At 38.4% G+C, this 21,220-nt stretch overlaps 1 protein-coding gene across 1 annotated transcript; it reads right to left on the bottom strand.

Moving 5' to 3' along the window:
• Window positions 1-3,280: 3,280 nt before the first annotated feature.
• Window positions 3,281-7,288, bottom strand: LOC128512272 (uncharacterized). The gene is made up of 6 exons (XM_053485471.1): window positions 5,207-7,288; window positions 5,055-5,129; window positions 4,877-4,942; window positions 4,733-4,789; window positions 3,767-3,829; window positions 3,281-3,439 (listed from the first exon to the last, which is right to left on the bottom strand). The coding sequence occupies exons 1-6, from the start codon at window positions 5,382-5,384 to the stop codon at window positions 3,369-3,371; spliced, it is 510 nt and encodes a 169-aa protein (XP_053341446.1). The 5' UTR covers window positions 5,385-7,288; the 3' UTR covers window positions 3,281-3,368.
• Between the last annotated feature and the right edge of the window lie 13,932 nt (window positions 7,289-21,220).

The raw sequence follows: 21,220 nt of genomic DNA, 5'->3' as shown, positions 1-21,220 counted from the left end.
GTCGCGATTCTTTTCAAAGGTTTTTTTTTTTTTACTTTACAGCAGTGATTCCGTTAAGCGCTCACGTGTGTGACTAGCGATGTTCCTTGCTAATTTTTCCAAAAAAACAGTCTCTCCGTTAATGTGTGTGTGTGTGCATGCACATTACACACACACACACACACACACACACATTAACGGAGCGGTAGTCACACTCGCATAAGCGCATTCTAATGGAATCACTGCTGTAAAGTAACAAAAAAAATGAACCGGCACATTACTTTTGAAAAGAATCGCGACAGAGCAGAGTTTCTGTGTAAGGCAGAGAGTATGTGTCTGGCACTGTGTGTGGGAAGCCAAGTGTGTGGTCTAGAGACATGATTTTAACTGCTAAATTCTTTATAAATCTCTGTGAACATGAAAATCACTTGAAACATTAAAAAATTCATTATAAATGTAAAACCTGACTTTTACCCCCCCCATGGGGACCGGTCATGTTATGCATATTAGTATATTGTATAAGACACCACTGCTATGATTGCAGCATTCATAAGTATTTAATTTAGATAAATGTTATATTTGAACACTATTAGATTGCACAAACCCTTATAATATATATGATAATATAAACCCCCAGGTGTTCTTGTTCAGCCAAAGATGCATTTAAATAGTGAGTAACGATAAGGGATAATTTCCCTGCGCTTTAAGAAATTAGACTTTCTGCTGCACCTGAACAGTCACACAGGTTCAACATATATTATCCTCAAATTAGCACCCCAGGTTTACCCTGGCCTTCTTGTTATCCTGGCCTACTGCCATAAAGTCCATCTACACAACACTACTCTCTACACTGACACTCAGGTTTCCACCCGGATCTCAGCATGTCTGGCAGACATCTCTTTTTGGATGGCTGCTCATCAGCTGAAGCTTAATCTCAGTAAAACCGAACTGTTGTTTATCCCTTGTGACTCATCTCCAGGTCAAGACCTTGTGATATCCATGGACAACAACCAAATCACTCCCTCAACCACTGCCCGCAATCTTGGGGTAACCGTGGACAATCATCTGTCATTTTCCCCACACATCGCTAACCTTACTCGCTCTTGTCGATTTCTTCTTTACAATATCAGAAGAATTCGCCCATTTCTTTCTTCACAGGCTACTCAGGTGCTTGTTCAGTCCCTCGTTATTTCAAGACTGGACTACTGCAACTCGCTCCTGGCAGGCCTGCCTTTGTCCACGATTCGTCCTCTGCAACTGATCCAGAATGCAGCAGCACGACTCGTTTTTAACCTTCCCAAGTTTTCCCACACCACCCCACTCCTCCGCTCCCTGCACTGGCTTCCTGTAGCTGCCCGCATCAAATTCAAAACACTGATGCTTGCCTACAAAGCTAAAAATGGCCCAGCACCCACTTACCTCTCTGCGCTAATTACACCACGAACTGCACCACGTTCCCTCCGATCCTCCAGCACTGCTCGCCTCATCCCACCATCTCTCAGGGATCGAGGGCGGCATTCATCCAGGCTCTTTTCTGTTCTGGCACCTAGGTGGTGGAATGAACTTCCTCTAGATGTCCGTACATCAGAGACTTTGACTATCTTTAAACGACGACTCAAGACGCATCTGTTTCTCCAGTATTTGGACTAACCCCCCCCCAAAAAAAAAAAAAAAAAAACTCAGATGTGTTGGACTAACGGTACTTAGTTATTAACCTAGTTAACCCAGTGTAAGTATGTATCCAATGTTGTAAACATTAAAGCACTTTTTGTAAGTCGCTCTGGATAAGAGCGTCTGCCAAATGCCTAAATGTATGTAAATGTACACTGTTATTTTTGTGGTCAATAGCTGAGCATCAATAATGTTTGTTATGGAAAAAAAAAATATGGAATGGTTTACCGTTTAATATTAGAGCAGCACCTACATTAAAAACTTTAAAATCCAGACTCAAAACTCACTTCTTTTCAATGGCTTTTACATCCGGTTGGGACATTTGATCCCTTTTATTCTTTTTAATTATTTATTTTACTTTATTTAAGTTTAATTGATTATTGAAATTACATTATGCATGATTTCATTTGATTAGTGTTTAACTGTCACTAACTGGCTTTTATTTACTTTTACATAGTCGTTCTGGTCGTTTTATTCCAATCATTGTACAGCACTTTGGTCAACTTCAGTTGTTTTTAAATGTGCTATAAATAAATTTGACTTGACTTTACCTACTACAGACAAGTGACACAGGCCCATTAGTCCAAATGAGATTTCCTTTTTTAGTCATTGTCGCAAAGCAGCTTTACACAATCAAAAGAATTAAGTTTGAAAAAATAAATAAAAGAACTATAGGCAATGCACAAAATGAAATAAATATTTCAATCCTTTATTTTTTTTGTATTATTCAATACTCTGACGTATAAAACAAAAGCAGCAGATAAGCTCCATTTATATAAAAATAAATAATAAAACCATCACTGATGCAACTCGCAAGAACACGCGTTAGTGAATGGTTCTCTTTTGGTGATGCGTGTATGGTCCAGTACACTCAGAGGTAGAACAGAAACAAAGCACCATGTGCATCAACACATTTTAAGAACAAGTGCATTTCAATAAGTTCTTTTTGAACTTTCACGCTGAATGGCAGCAATACGATTTTTAATATAAAACTTGACTGCCTTCCAATTTCGTGTTTTAAGTGCCTCAGGTGAAGCCTCAATACAGGCAACACACTCCGATTTTCCCGGTACTTTACCAGACTTGATAAAAAATTTGAGAGTCTTTTCCACAGCACGGACCTCTCCTAACGTCCAGTCCCTCCTCTTTGACAATTCTAAAAGTAAAAAAAAAAATAATAATAAGATCAGGGGTTTTAGATTAACATAAAAGATTATACAGCAACAACTCAGCTTTATTAAAGGAGAAGAGCTTTTCAACAAGACAGACCTTACATGGTTCATAATGGGGGGAAAAAATCACCCAGTGCAATGGTGGGGCTCACTGAGGAGAGCAACAGTCATGAACAGGGGTCCAGGTGAACGCTAAACCATGTCCCCATTCTGTATAGATTACGGTCAACTGTACACTAATGGAATGCATTTTTAAAAACTGCTTAGTAATACACACCCTGACAAAAGTCAGGTCACCTATCCAAGTTGTAGAAACAACAAATAACTTGACTTCTAGTTGATCATTTGGAATCAGAAACGGCTTATGTGAAAGGCAAATGCCTCTAGATTATGCATATTTAACCAAAATATTAATTATTTAATTAGGACAGAAAGATCAGACTTTGCTTAGACAAAAGTCTTGTCACATCTTTAAAGGATTCAACCAATCACAGATTAGAGCACCATCTTTGACAAATACTGAAAATAATGCATCAGAACATTGTGTCAAATACCTTTTTTAGAGACATCAGGGTCAGGTTCCTCAGTTCTCTGTCTTTTCTTGGCTCTTGAAAATTCTATTAAAGGAATAGATGAGCATAAGAGTACAAGAAATCAAAACACCCCACTGGCAAAACCCCTTCAGTGTCTCAATGCAAGCCATCAACAGTAAGGTAGGTGAAAGTTGACAGTAAAAATAGATAAACTACAGCATGCTAGTCCAAATTTAAGAGCACCACTTACATGGGCATATAAAAACACACCAAGCACTGTTCTCTCAGGTGTGTTTATAAACTGAAGTAAACTAATATTTTCCATGTGTGGAAAATATGAAGTTATGTTTACAGCATCAAAAATGTCAATATAAAGTGTACTTATTCCACAGTATATTTAAAATGTGTTACCTGTTTTAGGGTCATCACTGTCCGACTCAACAGGTCTCTTTCGTCTCTTAAAGCTTGAAGGTCCTGGTAAAATAACAGAGGTAAAAATTTATACCAGAATTTGATGGCTAGCAGGCATCTACAGTTGAAACGAGATATCTACATATACTTCAAAAATAAAAAAAACAAGGGAAAAAAAATTTCCCTTACTGTCAAACAGTAAATCAGAGTAAACTTTGTTTTAGATTAATAAATATTCAGCTAAGAGGTTGCTGGGAGGCAGGGGTAGCTCAGTGGTTAAGGCACAGGACTAATTTTTCGGAAGATCCCTGGTTCAAACCCCCTTGAGCAAGGCCCTTAACCCTCAATTGCTCAGATGTATAATGAGATAAAAAATGTAAGTCGCTCTGGATAAGAGCATCTGCCAAATGCTTAGATGTAGATTACTCTGGGAGGAGAATCTCAATCCCTGATCTCAATCCCATAGAAAATTTGTGAAAAGGCAAGTGCGAGCAAAAAGCCCTACAAACCAGACCCAGTTACGTCAAGAGGAGTGGGCCAAAATTATTGTAAACTATTGTAGAAAGCTTGTGGAAGGATACCCGAAACGTTTGGCCCAAGTGTAACTGTTTCGGGGCAATTCTACCAAATACTGAGGAAGTGTATGTAACTTTTGACATTGATGAAAGTAATTAAAAAATAAATAAAAAAAAAAAAAAAACAATTCTCCCTTGCTCGATTGACATTTAACAAATGGGGGGAAAAATTATATTTATTGATCTAAAACAAAGTTTACTCTGATTTAATGTTTGACAGTAAAAAAGTTTGTGTTTTTTCCTGAAGTACATGTAAATATCTGGTTTCAACTGTACCTTTAGTGTTTGAAGGTTTAGTATAGTGACTTAAAAATTAAATTTTCGCAGAAAAGTGCATTATATTTTTAATTGTACAACATCTAATCCTCATTTCATTTAATGCATAAAATACCTGTTAACGGGGCATCGCTGTCAGACTGATCTGTTTGCCATCTCTTAGCTGTTGATCCTGTTTGAATAACATCACTGTTTAATTTCCTGATGTTTGTAAAAGTAAGGAAAGAATAGAAAGGTTGTTTCTAGGTGTGCAAGATACCTGCGGTTGTACTTTCGTCACCAGACACCTCTGTGGTTGCCTGACGTCTTATGGATAGTGAACATTCTTTAACCAAAAATAAAAATATGTTTGTTTTAGTAACACTCACTCACTCAACTACACACTAAGCAATGCCTAATGGTGCGCTGGAAAGTAAAAACAGTAACATGTAACCCACCTGAAGAGCACAAAGACGAGTTCCTCTCAGTCTCTGCTTCTGGGTCATCACTGTCCACAGCTTCGGGTAATTCCTCTTAAAAAGATGGATAATGCTAAATGACATGGAAAGAGACATTTGCTAAAACTAAATGTGTTGTGCATTTTATTTACCATTTGGATCAATCTGGATTTGGTCCAAGCTCATTCCCTGAAAGTCTGATAGCCGGCCTTGCTCTAGGGCAAGCAGCACTTTGCTGACTTTAGCCAATTGTAGCGTTCCTTCAGGCAGTCTGTAATATTGTCTGTGGACCCGGATGTCGTGGCCAAGAAAATTTGCCAGTATGTCCATCTCATTATCTTTTAGGTTAAGAACTGTAGATAATGTGGATACCTGCTTTCTTAATTTTGTTGAGGACAAAGTTTCAGGATGTTTGGCTCCACACTCTCCTGCAATTCGTCTGATGGCATCCGATCCTCTTAGGTGAGTCTCTGCTTCAGGTCTGGCGAAGAAATAAGGATTTTCGTCAGGCACGCCACAGGCTCGTCAATGACTAACCAGGACTTCCATGGACGAAAGCATATCCGTGGTTAAAAGAATGGGAACTTTTCGGTCTCTCTTGCCTCTAATTTCAATTCGCTGAAAACGCTGGCAAAGTTTTTGTTCAAACTCCGTGAGTCCGACAGCCAAATCTGAGTGGATACCCAAAGAGTTTCTGAGGGTGTATGCACTAAGTGGCATTTTTGACACCTCGCCCTCTCTTCTACGATTAAACAGAATCACCTCACAAAGTGTCACATTAGCCAGGTTGGACCAGTACTTCTTATTTGGAATATTTTTAAGGTTGTTTTGGTATTCTTCTCTGCACTTATCAAGGTAGATGTGCATGCTTTTAACATCCTCCGTGAACGGAAGGAGCTGAGGCGTATTCCATTTCGCTTCTTTTAGAGTTTGTAGGGCACGGGATGATACACACACATCCCACTTTTTCTCAAAAAGACCCCGGGTTCTACTCAGATTCTTGAGAAATTCCTCATTGTCCGACTCTTCCATCTGTGCGTCACATTCAAGAATATCTGCAATCTTCTTTAATGTATGACCGAGCTTCAGAGCCAAGGATGGGGTTTTGTAGATGTTCTCTTCTTCATTAAAACCAGCAACAGCCTTAACTGCATCAATCACAAAATTAAAGTTTGAAGGTAGAAAGAAGTCCTTAATTGTTTTCAGTCTGCCAGCTTTTTGCGACTGCTGAATTAGTCTTCCGATTTCACGAAGTTTTTGTCTGATGTACTCGTGTTTTGTCTTGTCATGTCCGTGTTTTAAATACAAATGTTCTCCAAGTCTTAAAATTGTTTTTTCTTTTTTGATAATATTTGTTATTTCATCCTGGTGCATAGCATTTACTAGCTGCCAAATGTTCTTGCTAACACCATCCGGGACTGGCTGTGCATATGCACAGAGAGCCTGAACGCGACTTTTACCTGACTTTTGAGATTTGCATTTTTGTGCAAGTTTGCACCTCGACATGTGCCTCCATAACGTCTTCCTTTTAAGTAATGCTTGACAATTTATGCAGTGCATGTAGTCACTTGCCTTGACTGGTTTTGTAGCTTGCTGACTTGGGATTAGTGTTCCCGTACCCGTTTTTATAACCTCGTTATTGTGAGCGCGATTTCCTTGGTTCCTTACAAGGTCAAAATGTAATTTTCTTTCTTTTGATTTTAAAGGAAAGCTCATTGCTTTGGCTACAGCGGGTTCATTGCTGTGTTTGCAGATTAAGTGCCTTGCCATTTTATGGCAGTGCAAGGGACAGTAGAGGCAGTAATGAGTTTTACTATAGACTCTAGCCCCACTTCTCTTTATTGTGTTCATTACGGACACGTTACTTAGGTTTGTGTTACAGTCTTCACTTTCTGCATTCGTATTGATTTTATCCGAAGTGCTGGGACACGTCTTCTTTCTGCAAGTCCTCTGTGACTTATTCTGTTTGTTTCTCACCAATGGAACTTTTCTTGCTTGACCACAGGATTCCTCTGAGCTGCTTTCGGTTACCGATTCTCTTGATGGAGTATACTCATCATCATCGTTTTCGATACTGCTCATAGAAACTTCTGATCCTTTAGTCACTTTGCAGAATTGTTCAAGATATTCTTTGGTAAGCTGGAAATTAAACAGACAAAACAAAAGCTTATAGCTAAATTATCTGAAATAAACATGTGAAACCTGCCAGATGTGAAAATGTTTAAGAAACACCATAAAAACGAACCAAAAAGTGTTTGCAGAGTTAGAATTAGGGTAGGCTATGTCAACACTGCCCAAGCTGCATCATCACTACAAGACCAACACACACAGGGCAACAGAGACTTATTTCAGTCTTTATTTTTACCCCATCTTTTCGGAATCCTCACTCGTGCACCGTTGGGAGCGGGATGACACACTGGGAGGACAGCGCTAAATGCTCCCTCCGCCTGTGTGAGCTCAGAGACACCCATGATTGGCTGTAGAGCTAGAGGTGTATCAGCCACAGTTCTCTCTAGGCTCTCGGCTGTGGGTGGCTACAGCATCACCCGGGAATCGAATTAGCGATCTCCAGATGAAAGTGGTAAAGGGCTCACCCCATCATCTAGAGAATATTTGAGTGTTTTTGAGCTGGGCACCCCCTCGCAAGATTGGGGTGCGTCACGCAATCTGCCTCAAAAGAGGTCAGACTGGCATATTGTCTTCACAAAGAAGCCCTGAGGTTCATGTGCCCAGGACCGTAGGGGGGGGGCCCCAATGGGGAGAGGCACGCAGAATTCCTTTCAAGGAATGAAGTGTTCTCCCTGGCACCCCTAGGAGATTGGTCTTCTTGCTCCGCCACCACTGGTGTTTCGGGCAACTCCAGTCTTCAATAAAATGTTAGTTCTTCGTTTTTTTTTTCCCTGCCATGTTTCAGGATGCCGAACATCTAACATCCCCCCTGTTTAACCAAGCCGACGAGACTTTGCCCCTTTCTGAGAAACTGGCAGCGTGGAAGCTACTGCCAAGTATATCTCCTTGGGTACTAAGCACTGTACAGAGAAACTACAGGATTCAGTTCTCACATCACCCTCCGCGTTTCAATCGCGTGGTCCCCACTTCCATGAAACCGGAAAGTGCGCATCTGCTGACAGAAGTTGCTGGATGCCATGTAACATGTTCCCCTACAAGACAGAGAGTCAGGCTACTACATTCGGTATTTTTTGGTTTCCAAGAGGAACGGGGGGCTGCGTCCAATTTTTTAGATTTTGCGGGCTTTGCCGCTATCTAAAAATAAATCAATAGAAATATTGCCACAACACAGGAGGTTCCTGAGGTTCGCTTTCGGGGGCGAAGCTTACCAGTATCGGGTCCTTGCATTTGGTCTAGCTCTCTCACCCGCACATACACAAAATACATGGATGTAAGTTCTGGCTCTTACGACTCCAGAACATCCGTATTTGAATTACATGACTGGCTGGCCCAGTCTCAGTAGCTAGCGCTTCGACATCAGCATGTCGTCCTAGCTAAAACAACATTTTTGGGTGTCACATGGAATTTGAGCGTAAGCAGGCACAGCTGTTTTCCGCTCATGTCGAATCCATTCTCAACACCGTCAAGGAAATCAAGCTAGACCAGAAAGTGACCATCACTTTCAGAGATCTTAGCTCTCATGGCAGCCAGAAGATTTCACTCTAGGGCCAATCCCCAATAAAAGTTACACGCCAGGTGCTTCGTACCCTTCCTATGTGGTTCAGACCCCGGTTTCTGGGTCCCACCCTAAGTTCGTCTTGTCGTCGCAGATGCTAACGACAGACACTTCCCTCATGGGCTGGGGTGCGGTCTTAGATGACCGTCCAGCCCAAGGGAGCTGGAGAGGCCATCCTTTTGCACGGCACATCAATTGCCTCAAAATGATGGCTTTATTTCCGGTCCTAAAGCACTTTCTCCAGCAGTTGAGACTACAATGTCCTAGTGCGGGTGGACAACACTATGGCAGTCTCATATATTAATAGTCTTAATTACGCCAGGGTGGACTGTGCTCGCACCGCTAAATAGCTAGCGCACCAGGTTCCTGTCCCTCAGGGCAATTTACATTCTGGGAAAATTTCATGTAGCGGAGGTGGACTTCTTTGCCTCGCAAGATCAGCAAATGTCCCCTTTACTACTCTCTGACTTCCAGCCCCTGCGTCTGGATGCCTTGGCGGTCCCTGAACAGGACCAACTACTGTAAGTCAAGCTGGTCTTCCAGCCAGCGTAATTAAGACTATTCTAAGTGCTAGGGCTGCCTCCCCTAGAAGAGCTTATGCCCTCAAATGGAATGTATTTGAAAGTTGGTGCATGACGAAGCAGGTAGACCCAGTCCACTGCCGAATTGTTTTAGTGCTGGAGTTTCTGCAGGAAAAATTTGTCCTCGGGCTTGTGGCTCCTTGTTGAACCACTAGAGTCAGCGCCTCAGGTTTCTGACCCTCAAGATGTTTTTTCTAAATGGTGTTACCTCTCTAAGAGGATCGGAGATCTGTCAGTCTTCCCATCCTGCCTAGACTTTTCCCCTGGGCTAGTCAGGGCCATTTTGCATCCTCACTAACTATCTTCCAAAAGTTCCATTCCCAACATGCACCCTACTGTTTTTGAAGCCTTCTATCCTCCGCCTTTACAGCTTCGGAGCAGGAGAGACTTCACTCACTGTGTCCAGTACGTGCTCTTCAGATTTACGTCCACTGCATTAGCCAGTGGCGTAAGTCAGAGCAGCTTTTACATGTTTTGAAGCTGCAAGCTGCGTGAGAGATGCTATTTCCCTCTTCTATGAGGCGCGTGGGCTTACTTCGCCTCTAGGAATCAGGGCTCATTCAACCAGGAGGATTGCCTCATCTATTGCACTAGCAAGGTATTCCCCTGCAGCAAGTGTGTGACACGGAGGGTTTTACTCTCCACACAGATTTATTACATTTATAGTCTGGATGTTCATGCTTCTCCGGGCTCACAGGTCCTCGAGTCAGCTACCCAGACATAGTTCTGAGACCTTCTCGGCCTTGTGCGCACACGCTACACAACCTTGGAGTCCAGACACTTGCAGTAAGGCGGCGTTGGCACTCTCATTCCTATAGCGTTTTCACGCAGCATCAAGTGTAGCCTTTGACAGGGAACGTCTCAGGTTACTTTGCTGTAACCCTGTTCCCTGAAAAGGCGGGAACGAGATGCTGCGTCCCAATGCCGCACTGCCTACGTGACCGGACGTCCGTTCAGACAAATCAATCTGAGGAATGTTTCCGGTTCACTTCTATTTATAACCTGCAGGTGCGTCTTATCAGATGACGTCACCCCCCGAGGTTATAAAAGCCAAAAATTTGGCGTGTTTGATACACACATGCTTCACAACCAGCAACATGACAAGATGTTTCCCATAGCGTTTTCACGCAGCATCTCGTTCCCGCCTTTTCAGGGAACAGGGTTACAGCAAAGTAACCCGAGACATTCTGTCTAATTAGTCTGGCTATATATAGTGCATGCATCTGTTCTGTTTGAATCTGTTTGAATCCTTGATAAATACAGTGGGTTGGAAAAGTATTCTTACCCCTTGAACTTTTCCACAGTTTCTCAACCACACATGTAAATGTATTTTATTGGGATGTTATGTGATAAACCAACGCAAAGTGGTACATAATTGTGAAGTGGAAAGAAAAATAATGAATGGCTTTCTTTCAACGTTGGCCTTCTTCTTGCCAGATTTGTGAAGTGCACGACTAATAGTTGAATTGTGGACAGATTCTCCCACCTGAGCTGAGGATCTCTGCGGCTCCTCTAAAGTTACCATTGACCTTTTGGCTTCTTCTCTGATTAATGCTCTACTTTTCCGGACTGTAAGTTTAGGTAGACGAATATGTCGTGGTTCATTGCCATTGTGCCATACTCTTTCAATTTCCGGATTGAACTGTGCTCTGTGAGATGTTCAAAGCTGGGATATTTTTTATAACCTAACTCTGCTTTAACCCTCTCCTAAACCTTATCCCAGACCTATCTGATGTGTTGCTTGAGTATGTTCATGATGCTTTTTGTTCACTAATTTTCTCTAACACACCTTTGAGGGCTCCACAGAACAGCTGTATTTATACTAAGTGGCTACCTGTTACATTCATTAAAGTGTAACATCTATTTTGTGCTCAATAATATTTTCCATGTTGCCAAGATGAATATGGTTAAATCATTTTAAGATAAACCAAGCGGATCTTGTCCTTAGGTGAAACTGGACATAGCAATCATTGCAAGAAAACATCGCAAAAACAGGACAGTTTGTTGAGAAGACAAGAGTAATATATGTAGCAAATATATATTTAAATATATATAGCACTTGATTAAGCAGGAATTCATTATCATCCTTTTAAATACAAATAAAATACTGAGCATAAATGTCACCTGCATTTAGTCCATTGTGTTTAGTGATGCTTAGATTTAGTTTAGGATATTTTGTGTATTTTTAATCACACTTATAACGTAGACAGTCAGCGGTTCGGTTTTCATGACTTTCAAAGTGATATCGACAAATTATAATTAAACAATCTTAATATTCTAGTGGATTAAACCATTTATTTATACTACTGCCACAGTAAAATCAGTTTCTTCTAATCAATAAGGTAAATTTTATACTTTTGTCATACATTTGCTAGAATTTTCTGTCAGCTTCGGAGGCACAGGCGTGGTTTATCCTTATATGTAACCCTAGGACAAAAAAAAAATAAAAATAATTTAAAATAAATTTTTAATGCATGTTTTGCAAGTATTATTTTCTGCAGCCATGATTCATTATCAGGTTAGTAATTTTAGCTCAGGTTCATGATTTTAGTTTTTTATTTTTTTTTTTACCTCATATTCTGAAAGACCTGAAGCTGGTCAGCTTAGAACTGTAAATATCTCTTACTATCCAAAGGACCATCAAAAAAGATTTTTTGGGACATTTCACTCTTACAAGAACAGGAAACAAAACCCACTTACTTTAAAAGATTTTAAACCAGTGGTAGTTACAACCATTAATGTTACCTAAAAATCCTCTCATAAACCTAATAAAGATGTATATTCTCAAGATTACTCTGCACTTGAAGCAGACAGTGCATGGTCAAGTAGTGATTTGGATATAACCAATACCTGTTTGAAATAATAAAGCAAACTTTTGCTGCAGCTTGGCTCAAGTTAGACCAAAATCTGATGTGTTCTCTCACAAATCTTTTTAGAATCATTTACACTTCCAGGAAAACAGTTTTGTTTCAGGGCATAAGTTAAGAATTTAGTAAAGTTTACAAGAATGATTTTGAGATCTGAAATCCTTTGGTTAATTCCCACAGGAAACATACGCTTTGTGGAATCTATTGGAATAAGTATTGCTTTAGATTCACATTCAAATTGTTCTCAACTTACTTGGCAGTCTTGTGTAAAACTGTTGATGTAAGTGAGTATGGTTATGACTTTATCCTGCATTCTCTTTTTTTAATATGTGTATTAACCACCAGGTGGCGCAAAATAATTTTTTTTAGTTGTCACAGGTTTTAAATATAGTTAACGCTTAAGTCATAAAAAAGTCACAACAATATGTTGCATCGAAGAAATACTACAGTGATGGTTATTTCCACATGTGAGTACTTTATACAATAAACATGAAAAATCTGAAGTAGAGCTTTTTTTTAATTTATTGTACAATAATGTACAAAAAAACATTGGTTAAATGTTGTTTAGACAGATGGTCTAAGGTTAAGTTCACTAGCTGACAATTTTATTCATACAAAGAATAAACTGTTAAACAGCCCATCTCTGTTTGTATCTGTTTATTGTTAATATAAAAATAAAATTTACATTTAAAGACATTAAACTTTAAATATAGAAATAACTGGAAAAATAGACTTTTAAAATAGAACATTAGATTAACTAAAATACACTCTTAAAACTGCTGTGTTGTTTCCGTAAACACATTGTTGAGTTGTTCATGCTGGGTCAAATGAGATGTAGTAAGTAATTTACAAATGATTTACAAATCAAGAGAGCGAGTAATGATGGGTCCAAAACAAAGTATTAAGCTTCTGTGTCTGTGATGACAGAAAATAGATAGCGTCGATTTAAAGAAATTGCCCCAACGTTTTCTGAGATTTCCAGCAGTTCAATCATTAATTGTTCGAGGTTTAGTTTTATGAAATCACATTCCAAGATTTTAAAAATCTAAAAAAAAAAAAAAAGGAATGACAGACAGACTGCAAATCCATATCAGACTCAAACCAACTTTTTAAAATAGTCTGTAAACCAAAAGTGATGTTACAGTCATCTTCTAGCAAATAGAAACCTGGGCATAAAGGAATATCAAGCTTAGAAAGTTTGGAAAGAAAATTTACCACATGGTACAAAAACTTAAGATGAATAGGCATTCCCAAAAAACATGTGTAAGTAATTCCCTATATACCTTGCATTGGATTTTTAAATAATATTGTAATATAATATTATAGTATATTATCTTATAATATAAAAATTTTTATATATACTGTCCAATGCTTTATTATTGGACAATTTCAGCAAATAAGCCCTGCATTGCCTTGCATATACTCTATGAATGAACCTAAAGTGTATCAAATTATGGACCAGACTTTTAGATAAAGTAGAAATATTATTCCAAATAGTCTCCAAATCAACACCAAAACTTTAAACTCTCTGGACCAGACTATGACATGATCTTTATGAGTACTTATACAGATAGGAGACCAACCCTAAGATGATAGAGATTTCTAAGATGATAGAGATTATGTTTAAGAAGGGGAGAGTTTTCTATTTGAGCATCCCAGGGAACACCATATGCAGAATGCAGCCTAAGGTATAAGAAACAGGAATTTCCCGGAAGTAAAAAAAAAAAATGTGACAAAGATTCTAAAAGGAACGTAACCCTTCAGATTAAAAAATGTTATTTAAAATGTGGACATTTATACCTGACCAAGTGGAGAAAGCAAATGGTTCAGAGTCTGGCTAGAGGTAATTATTTTGCCATATGGGAGAGGATCTATGAAATTTACAATCATAACCAAGCAGTTAACATGACTGTTTCCAGACTTCAAGAGGGCGAGTAATGATGGGTCCAAAACAAAGTATTGAGCTTCTGTGTCTGTTATGACAGAAAATAGTGGGTCTTGTAATCTATAAGGATAAACCAATTAATAGACCACCAAGATGCTTAAACCATGTCTTCAAAGATCCTAATTGAAAAGACCAAAAGTACAACTTAAAATTAGGAACTGCTAGACTGCCAGAAGGTTTGGGATATTGTAATGTTAACAGGTAAACTTTTAACACACATATAAAGTTTGGGCATAACCTATAAATATCTTTTTTTTTTTTTAACTGTGGTAAAGGAGATATTGGTATGGCAGAGGACAAAAAAATTACTCAGGGAAAAATATTCATTATTAATATTGATATCCTACTACAGAGAAAGATCTGTAAAGAAGACCATCTCCAAGTCCTTTTAAATTTTTTGGAACATTTCAAGTTATGTTGACAAATTTGACAAAGAGAAGAAAGGATATTTACACCCAAAAAAGCAAAGTTAGAAGACCGAATTTGAATTAGAAAACTGACAGATGACATCATATATAGTAAATATACAGTAGAATCAAGAGGCATTAAGATGGTTTTGTTCCAATTTGTTGTTTACCCTAAAAAAAAATCTCTCAAATAAGGCTAGGGCTTGAGAAAAATAAATTCTTGATGTATGAAAGAAAAAGAATGATATAATCAGCATAAAGTGAGAGGTGGTGCATGGAACTCCTAATTTGTATTGGGGAAATGAGAGAACTCTATGGCTGCTTGAGCTAAGGCTCCAGTGATATAGCAAATAAAATTGACAACTTTGTCTGGTGTCCCTCTGGAAATAAAACTGTGAAGACACTTTAGAGAGTAGAAACACATGACATGTGGTATCTTGGTACCTGGCTGCCTGTATGTCTTAATAGTGGCCTGGCAATTATTGTACTTGTGTTGAAGTTTAAAGGTAAGGATCCTGGGCTCTGTTTAAGAAGTTCATTTGAATGCTGAAAACATGATAAGCCTTTTTCTATCAGTAATTCTTCCTTTAGCCAGAGATCCTCATTCGGCCAGCTAGATGCTTACTCTGAAAACCTAAAAACCTAACAACCTAAAAAAAAGTTTTGTAAAAAGTTGCACAACTTTTTAAAATTTCTAACGTGTAGAGTATTTTGCATTGCAAGTATTTGCATTGCATCTCAGGGGAAGTAAATTGCTGGCTCATCTAGTTTTCAAGTTTTACACAATGTTACCTGTTGTCCCAACAAATACAACTGTAAGAGTAAAATGCTAATTTATTCAACGTTTGGCTAGTTACAGTTTTTTACAGTGTGGAGGTGTTTGGTGTTTTTGAGACAAGAGTAATACTTAAATCAATATCACAATTAAATGTTTGACTTTGATTGTTAAATTTTATATTGTTTTATTTCTTTAATAATATTATATCACTGACAACTTTTGTACTTTAAATATGATATACTATTAAAGCTAGGATTTTTTAATGAAAGAGTCCTCCATGTTGCTTCCAGAAAAGAAAAGAAAAAGAAAAATACAATGCCTGAGTATGCAGTATTTGAATAAAGTTCTAAATAGGCTAATTCCTTTTATGATGTTTCATTATCCTTTAGGACTCTTCAACCCTGTCTTAAACCTAGCTGTACCAAAGCTGTACTAAATTTGTAAATCCAAAACTGCTAGACTAAAAAGTATAAAGAAAGCACAAATAAATATTATTTCATGTTGTTTTATAAATTATTTTCATTCTATATGATATGTAAACAGTGTCTGTAAAAACCCTTGTCCGGAAGCAGGTGTCATTACATTACAATAGCTTAAAAACAATTAAAAGTCATTTTAAATTAAATGTTATATTTACTATGTGTAAGTATTTTCATAATTAATTTAATGAGCATCAAAAGTTAAAGCTGAAAAACTGATTTAATGTAGTTTTAAGGCGATTTAACTTGTGTCCTGGGGTTTGTCATGAGTCTGGGACTATGGGCTAATGGTATAGCTGTGGGCTTAAAGAGGCGGGCATAAACGCAGAGGTCCTTTTCAAAAGGAAGAGTCTTTTATTAACAAAACATAACTAAACACAGTGAAACTAAACAAACAAAATACTGGCTCAATAAGCATAACACACAAGGGTTCAGGAAACAAAACACACACACGGGAATACAGGGAATAGACATACTGGGGTTCTGGGAACCCGTCACGGTTAACTGGCGCTGGGTGATGGAACCTCAGCTTTCTAACACAGGCAGACATTTAGGCTCTAATACCTGATACAAATACATAGGCTCTAATACCTAGGACAAATACATAGGCTCTAACACCTGAGACAAACGACAAGCATGCTCTGTGTTAGACGCACGGCAGTGGCTAGGTGCCGTGACCAGGGCCCCAAGGCCCCTCTTAAACAAATCACATGAACTGAAACTCGGACAAACTCCACAATACTCACACATAAGACCAAAGCTCCTTGACTGAAACTTACCCCTGGTATGCACCTACGAGCGACTCACACACACCCACACTCCTATGAGCTACTTACACATACACCCTGCGCTCCTACAAGCGACTTTCACACACACGCTCCTATGAGCGACTTTCACACACACGCTCCTATAAGCGACTTTCACACACACGCTCCTATGAGCGGACCTCACACACACCTGCTCCTATGAGCGGACCTCACACACACCTGCAAAGTTATTGTGTAATTTTTATGCTTCTAAGTATCACTGTTCATTATGGAAATTAAATGATAAATTGATTAGTCCATACAACCTAAACCGCAATCATTAAACATTGATTAATCTAACCTTTAAAAGGTGATATGATTCATTTAAAAACATTTTTATGTTATTAAGATAATAAAAAAATGCTAAGAGTCTAAATATCTGTGATAACTTAATTAAAAATAATTTTATAGACATTTCTATGTGTCTGATGTTGTTGACAAAAATCCAGGGCTGATCTCGCTAACCTCTAATTTATATAAAAAAAAAATTAAACTGGGAGATTGTTCCAAAACATGGTTACATAGCCAAACCCTTATTTGACATATATGTGTACACTGGTTTTTAAAATAATAAAGGTTTTTTTTTTTTAGAAAATCAAAACCTGTTTCGTCCCTGATCTCAAGAATCACTGTAATGTGTCTTTACCTTTTCTAAAAGAACAATTAAAAATCTGATTTCCTAATACAGTATTCCTAATATTCCTAGTATTTCTTACATTCTAGTAAGTTTGGACACCTTCAATTTTGTGCATTTTTCTGTGTGGTAAATGTATATTTAAATTATTTTTCCTCAACTCAAATTTATTTAACAAGAGTTTTAGAAATAAATCAATAATGGAATTAATGTTGCTTTATATTCCTGGCTCAGATCCTATCTGACCCATCGTTATCAGTATGTAGACTTAAATGGTGATTATTCTGCATGTTCTCTAGTGGAGTTTGGCGTTCCGCAGGGTTCAGTTTTAGGTCCACTGCTTTTTTCCCTTTACATGCTTCCTCTGGGCAACATAATCCGTAGGCATGGTATTAGCTTTCATTGTTATGCTGACGATACACAGTTAGATCTCTCAGCAAAACCTGATGAGAAAAAACAGCTTACCAAAATTAAACAATGTGTGCAGGACATAAGAAATTGGATGCTAATTAACTTTCTTTTGCTTAATCCGGATAAGACAGAAGTTCTAGTCATAGGACCGAATACAACTAGGAGTAACTTTACACCGTAACTTTAGATGGCCTTTCTGTTCCATCAAGTGCAACAGTGAAAGACCTTGGTGTGATTATTGATTCCAGCCTTTCATTTGAAGCACATGTAGATAATATTACCAGGATAGCATTCTTTCACCTCAGAAATATTGCCAGGATAAGAAATGTATTGTCGCTAAACGATGCAGAAAAACTAGTTCATGCTTTTATCATCTCTAGGTTGGACTATTGTAATGCCTAACTGTCTGGTTGTTCAGCTAGATGCAAAATAAGGTTCAGCTAGTCCAGAATGCAGCAGCGAGAGTCCTCACTAGAACCAGAAGATATGAGCACATAACCCCTATCTTAAAGTGGCTCCCTGTGAAATTTCGCATTGATTTTAAAATACTACTCTTGACATATAAAACATTAAATGGTCTCGCCGCCGCAGTACCTGAGTGAACTGCTAGTGTCTTACGAACCGCCACGCCATCAAAGGAAGCAGGCTGCTTGTCAGTACCGCGTATTATAAAAAAATACAGCTAGGGGCAGAGCTTTTTCTTACAAAGCCCCAAAATTATGGAATAGCCTTCCAAATAGTGTTCAGGACTCAGACACAGTCTCAGTGTTTAAGTCCAGGCTAAAAACCTATTTATTTAGCCAAGCATTTTTATAAATAGATTTGCCATAGGTAAAGGAGCAGATCTGGGGGACTCATGGACGTAGAGTATTATGGTGAACTGGTATGTTTGGATGCTGTCTTCCTCACTCTCATTGATCACTCAGGTTTGTTGACGGTAAAGTGATTGGTCGCTTTACATGTCAGGAAGCCCTCATGTTTGTGTTTCCTTCTGGCTCTCCCTTTTAGTTATGCTGTCATTGTTAGTCCTGTCGGAGTCTCTGCTTGCACTCTACAGTTAATATACATTCACATTATACATTGTGTGATTTTGACCATACCTAACTGCCATCTCTCCTCTTCTTCTCTTTCTCCCCCTCTTTCTTTTTCCTCTCTCCTCCTGTCTCCCCCTTTTACTCTTTCTCTCTCTCTGTCGAGCTACACATGTCGTTTCCGAGCTGCCAGTGATCCAGACTCCCTCTGCCCTCCGGACCTGTCTGACTCATCCTGATGCCCCGCTTCTGGCTAAAGATCTCGTCACATGGATGCTCCGTGTGTCTCTCTGAGTTGCGCCTGGTGTCTGGGGATGATTCTCTCTACCTAGAAGATGGTTCTGGCCTTGACTGGTGTTGGCAACTGTTTCTCTGGGGACTTCACAGTTCGATAGTTCAAGACTGGAACTTCCTACAAGTCTACCTGGGTCTTCAATAACTACCTGGACTCCATATTAACATCAATTAACATCAGCTATTATAGCTGAACCTGCCACCTAACACACAGTATAAATGCAGATTATTTACTGCTTTCTGTTTCACCCAGATGAGGATGGGTTCCCTGTTGAGTCTGGTTCCTCTCAAGGTTTCTTCCTATTACCATCTCAGGGAGTTTTTCCTTGCCACTGTCGCCCTCGGCTTGCTCACCAGGGACAAACTGACCATTTTGATTCATACAAATTCACATTTCATACAAACTTAAATAATTCTTTTGATTGTGTAAAGCTGCTTTGCGGCAATAAAAATTGCTAAAAGCGCTATACAAATAAAATTGAATTGAATATATTCTCATACTTTGTATACTTAACTTTATTGACTAGCAAGCTGCAACAGCATAGTTTAACCAAATCACTTGTATAGACTATGTGGCAAATGAAGTGTGATGAAAAATAATTATTTACAACAACTTACTATTACAGACTGATTGTCATGGAAAATATTTGTGATTATGTGATTTAAGTTAGTGATCAGTGAAAAATGATTGCCTGATCCTAACCTGTTGCTAACTGTTCCTAAAAGTTTTCCTGTAAAAACTCAGATGTGTAATGGGATAAAAATGTAAGTCGCTTTGGATAAGGGTGTCTGCCAAATGCTATGAATGTAAATGTCAAAGAGTGATAATGAAAGCTGAGGCATAGTAATTGCAAAGACGGTCTTAGGCAACTTTGTCATTTGATACAAAAGTGCAGAGCACAGTGATGGCCCAGAAAACATTGGGATCATTCTGGAGGGGTGAAAGACTTGAAAAATTTATTTTTTTGGGAGATTTTTCATCTCCCATACGGAAGCCAGGGTTAATTTTCCAGCCAATGCCTACACACCAGCCACTGGATGCAGTGCTGGTCCCAAGACCAGATAAAACTAAAGGGTTGCATCAAGAAGGGCATCTGACATAAAGCCTGTGCCAAGTTGTTGGTGGCCCGCTGTGGCAACCTCTGGCCGACCAACAGCAACTTACATGAGCAAAAAAAAACAGCTTTAAAGCTCTGCAGAAGATTATTATGGAGCTAGATGAAAACAAATTACGTGCAAGACTACAATCTTAAAAACACTGCTTTTTCATTAGTGACTTCATTAAAAAATCATTACTGAAAAAAAAATCTCCTCAATTTGATGACAAGCATTTCTTTTTGTTAAAAACTAAACTACATGTAAAAAATGTAAAGAGGAATATAAGTAATAAAATAGGGTTCTGTTTCCCAACAGCATCTTAGATCATTTTACAGCTTTCCATTTAAAAAGTGGCATAAGCTGTTTATTGTTTTTGTGTTTTTTCAAGTTGGCAGTGTTAAATATTGTTAAACTATCATTGCCCATTTAAAGAAACTATTTTATGGCAACATGTGTTCCATTGTCTTGCAATGATTCTAAGCAGATTGTAGTCTTTGTTAAAATGTTACTGTTTATTGTACATATTTATTTACATCACATACAGTCATGGCTGGCCAGTGTCCAGCACAGTTCACCAATTCACCTACGCCGAAACACACCCACTGTAGCTGGTAATTAGCTGAATCAGCTTGTCTGTCTGGATTTTGAAGATCCCTGCTGCAGATAATTACACTTAAATATATTTATATTATTTTTACATTTTAGTTTAATTAAGTTAAATAGTGGAAAGACTTTTTATGTGATGTGATTTTTTTTCAGCATTAGAAGAATTTCTGTTGTGGCAACCTAATTTACTTTGGTTGGATCAACTTTGTTTATAACTATATAAAAGTTGTTGTAACCCAATAAATCAAGGTTGGATTAACCTAACATATGTCGCTCCAAAACGTTTAAATTATGTTGGGCCCAACTCTAGGAAATAAGTTAAATAAAAGCTAATAAACTACATGGACTGAACCTAGGAGCATGCAGTTGGCACTTCAGCTGTACGTTAAATGATCACATTGTATGTATTATATTGTATATATATTATATTTGTCTAATTACTAAAAGCAAAGGGAAAAAGAAATGTGAACATGTATCATATTATCCACATAAAATACGACAGACTAAAAAACACCCAAAAAAAATTTGGACAAGCCCTTTTGTA

The sequence above is a fragment of the Clarias gariepinus genome, chromosome 24 (genome assembly GCF_024256425.1).
Source record: "Clarias gariepinus isolate MV-2021 ecotype Netherlands chromosome 24, CGAR_prim_01v2, whole genome shotgun sequence".
Taxonomy (NCBI): Eukaryota; Metazoa; Chordata; class Actinopteri; order Siluriformes; family Clariidae; genus Clarias; species Clarias gariepinus.
Note: the sequence above shows the minus strand (reverse complement) of the source record. Positions and strands in the feature narration are given on the sequence as shown.

Coding starts and splice junctions, on each gene's coding strand:
- LOC128512272 (XM_053485471.1), bottom strand. CDS start 5,384: ATGGACATACTGGCAAATTTTCTTGGCCACGACATCCGGGTCCACAGA. Junction 5,130..5,206: donor AATCCAGATTGATCCAAATG/GTAAATAAAATG, acceptor CATCTTTTTAAG/AGGAATTACCCGAAGCTGTG. Junction 4,790..4,876: donor TGACGAAAGTACAACCGCAG/GTATCTTGCACA, acceptor TTATTCAAACAG/GATCAACAGCTAAGAGATGG.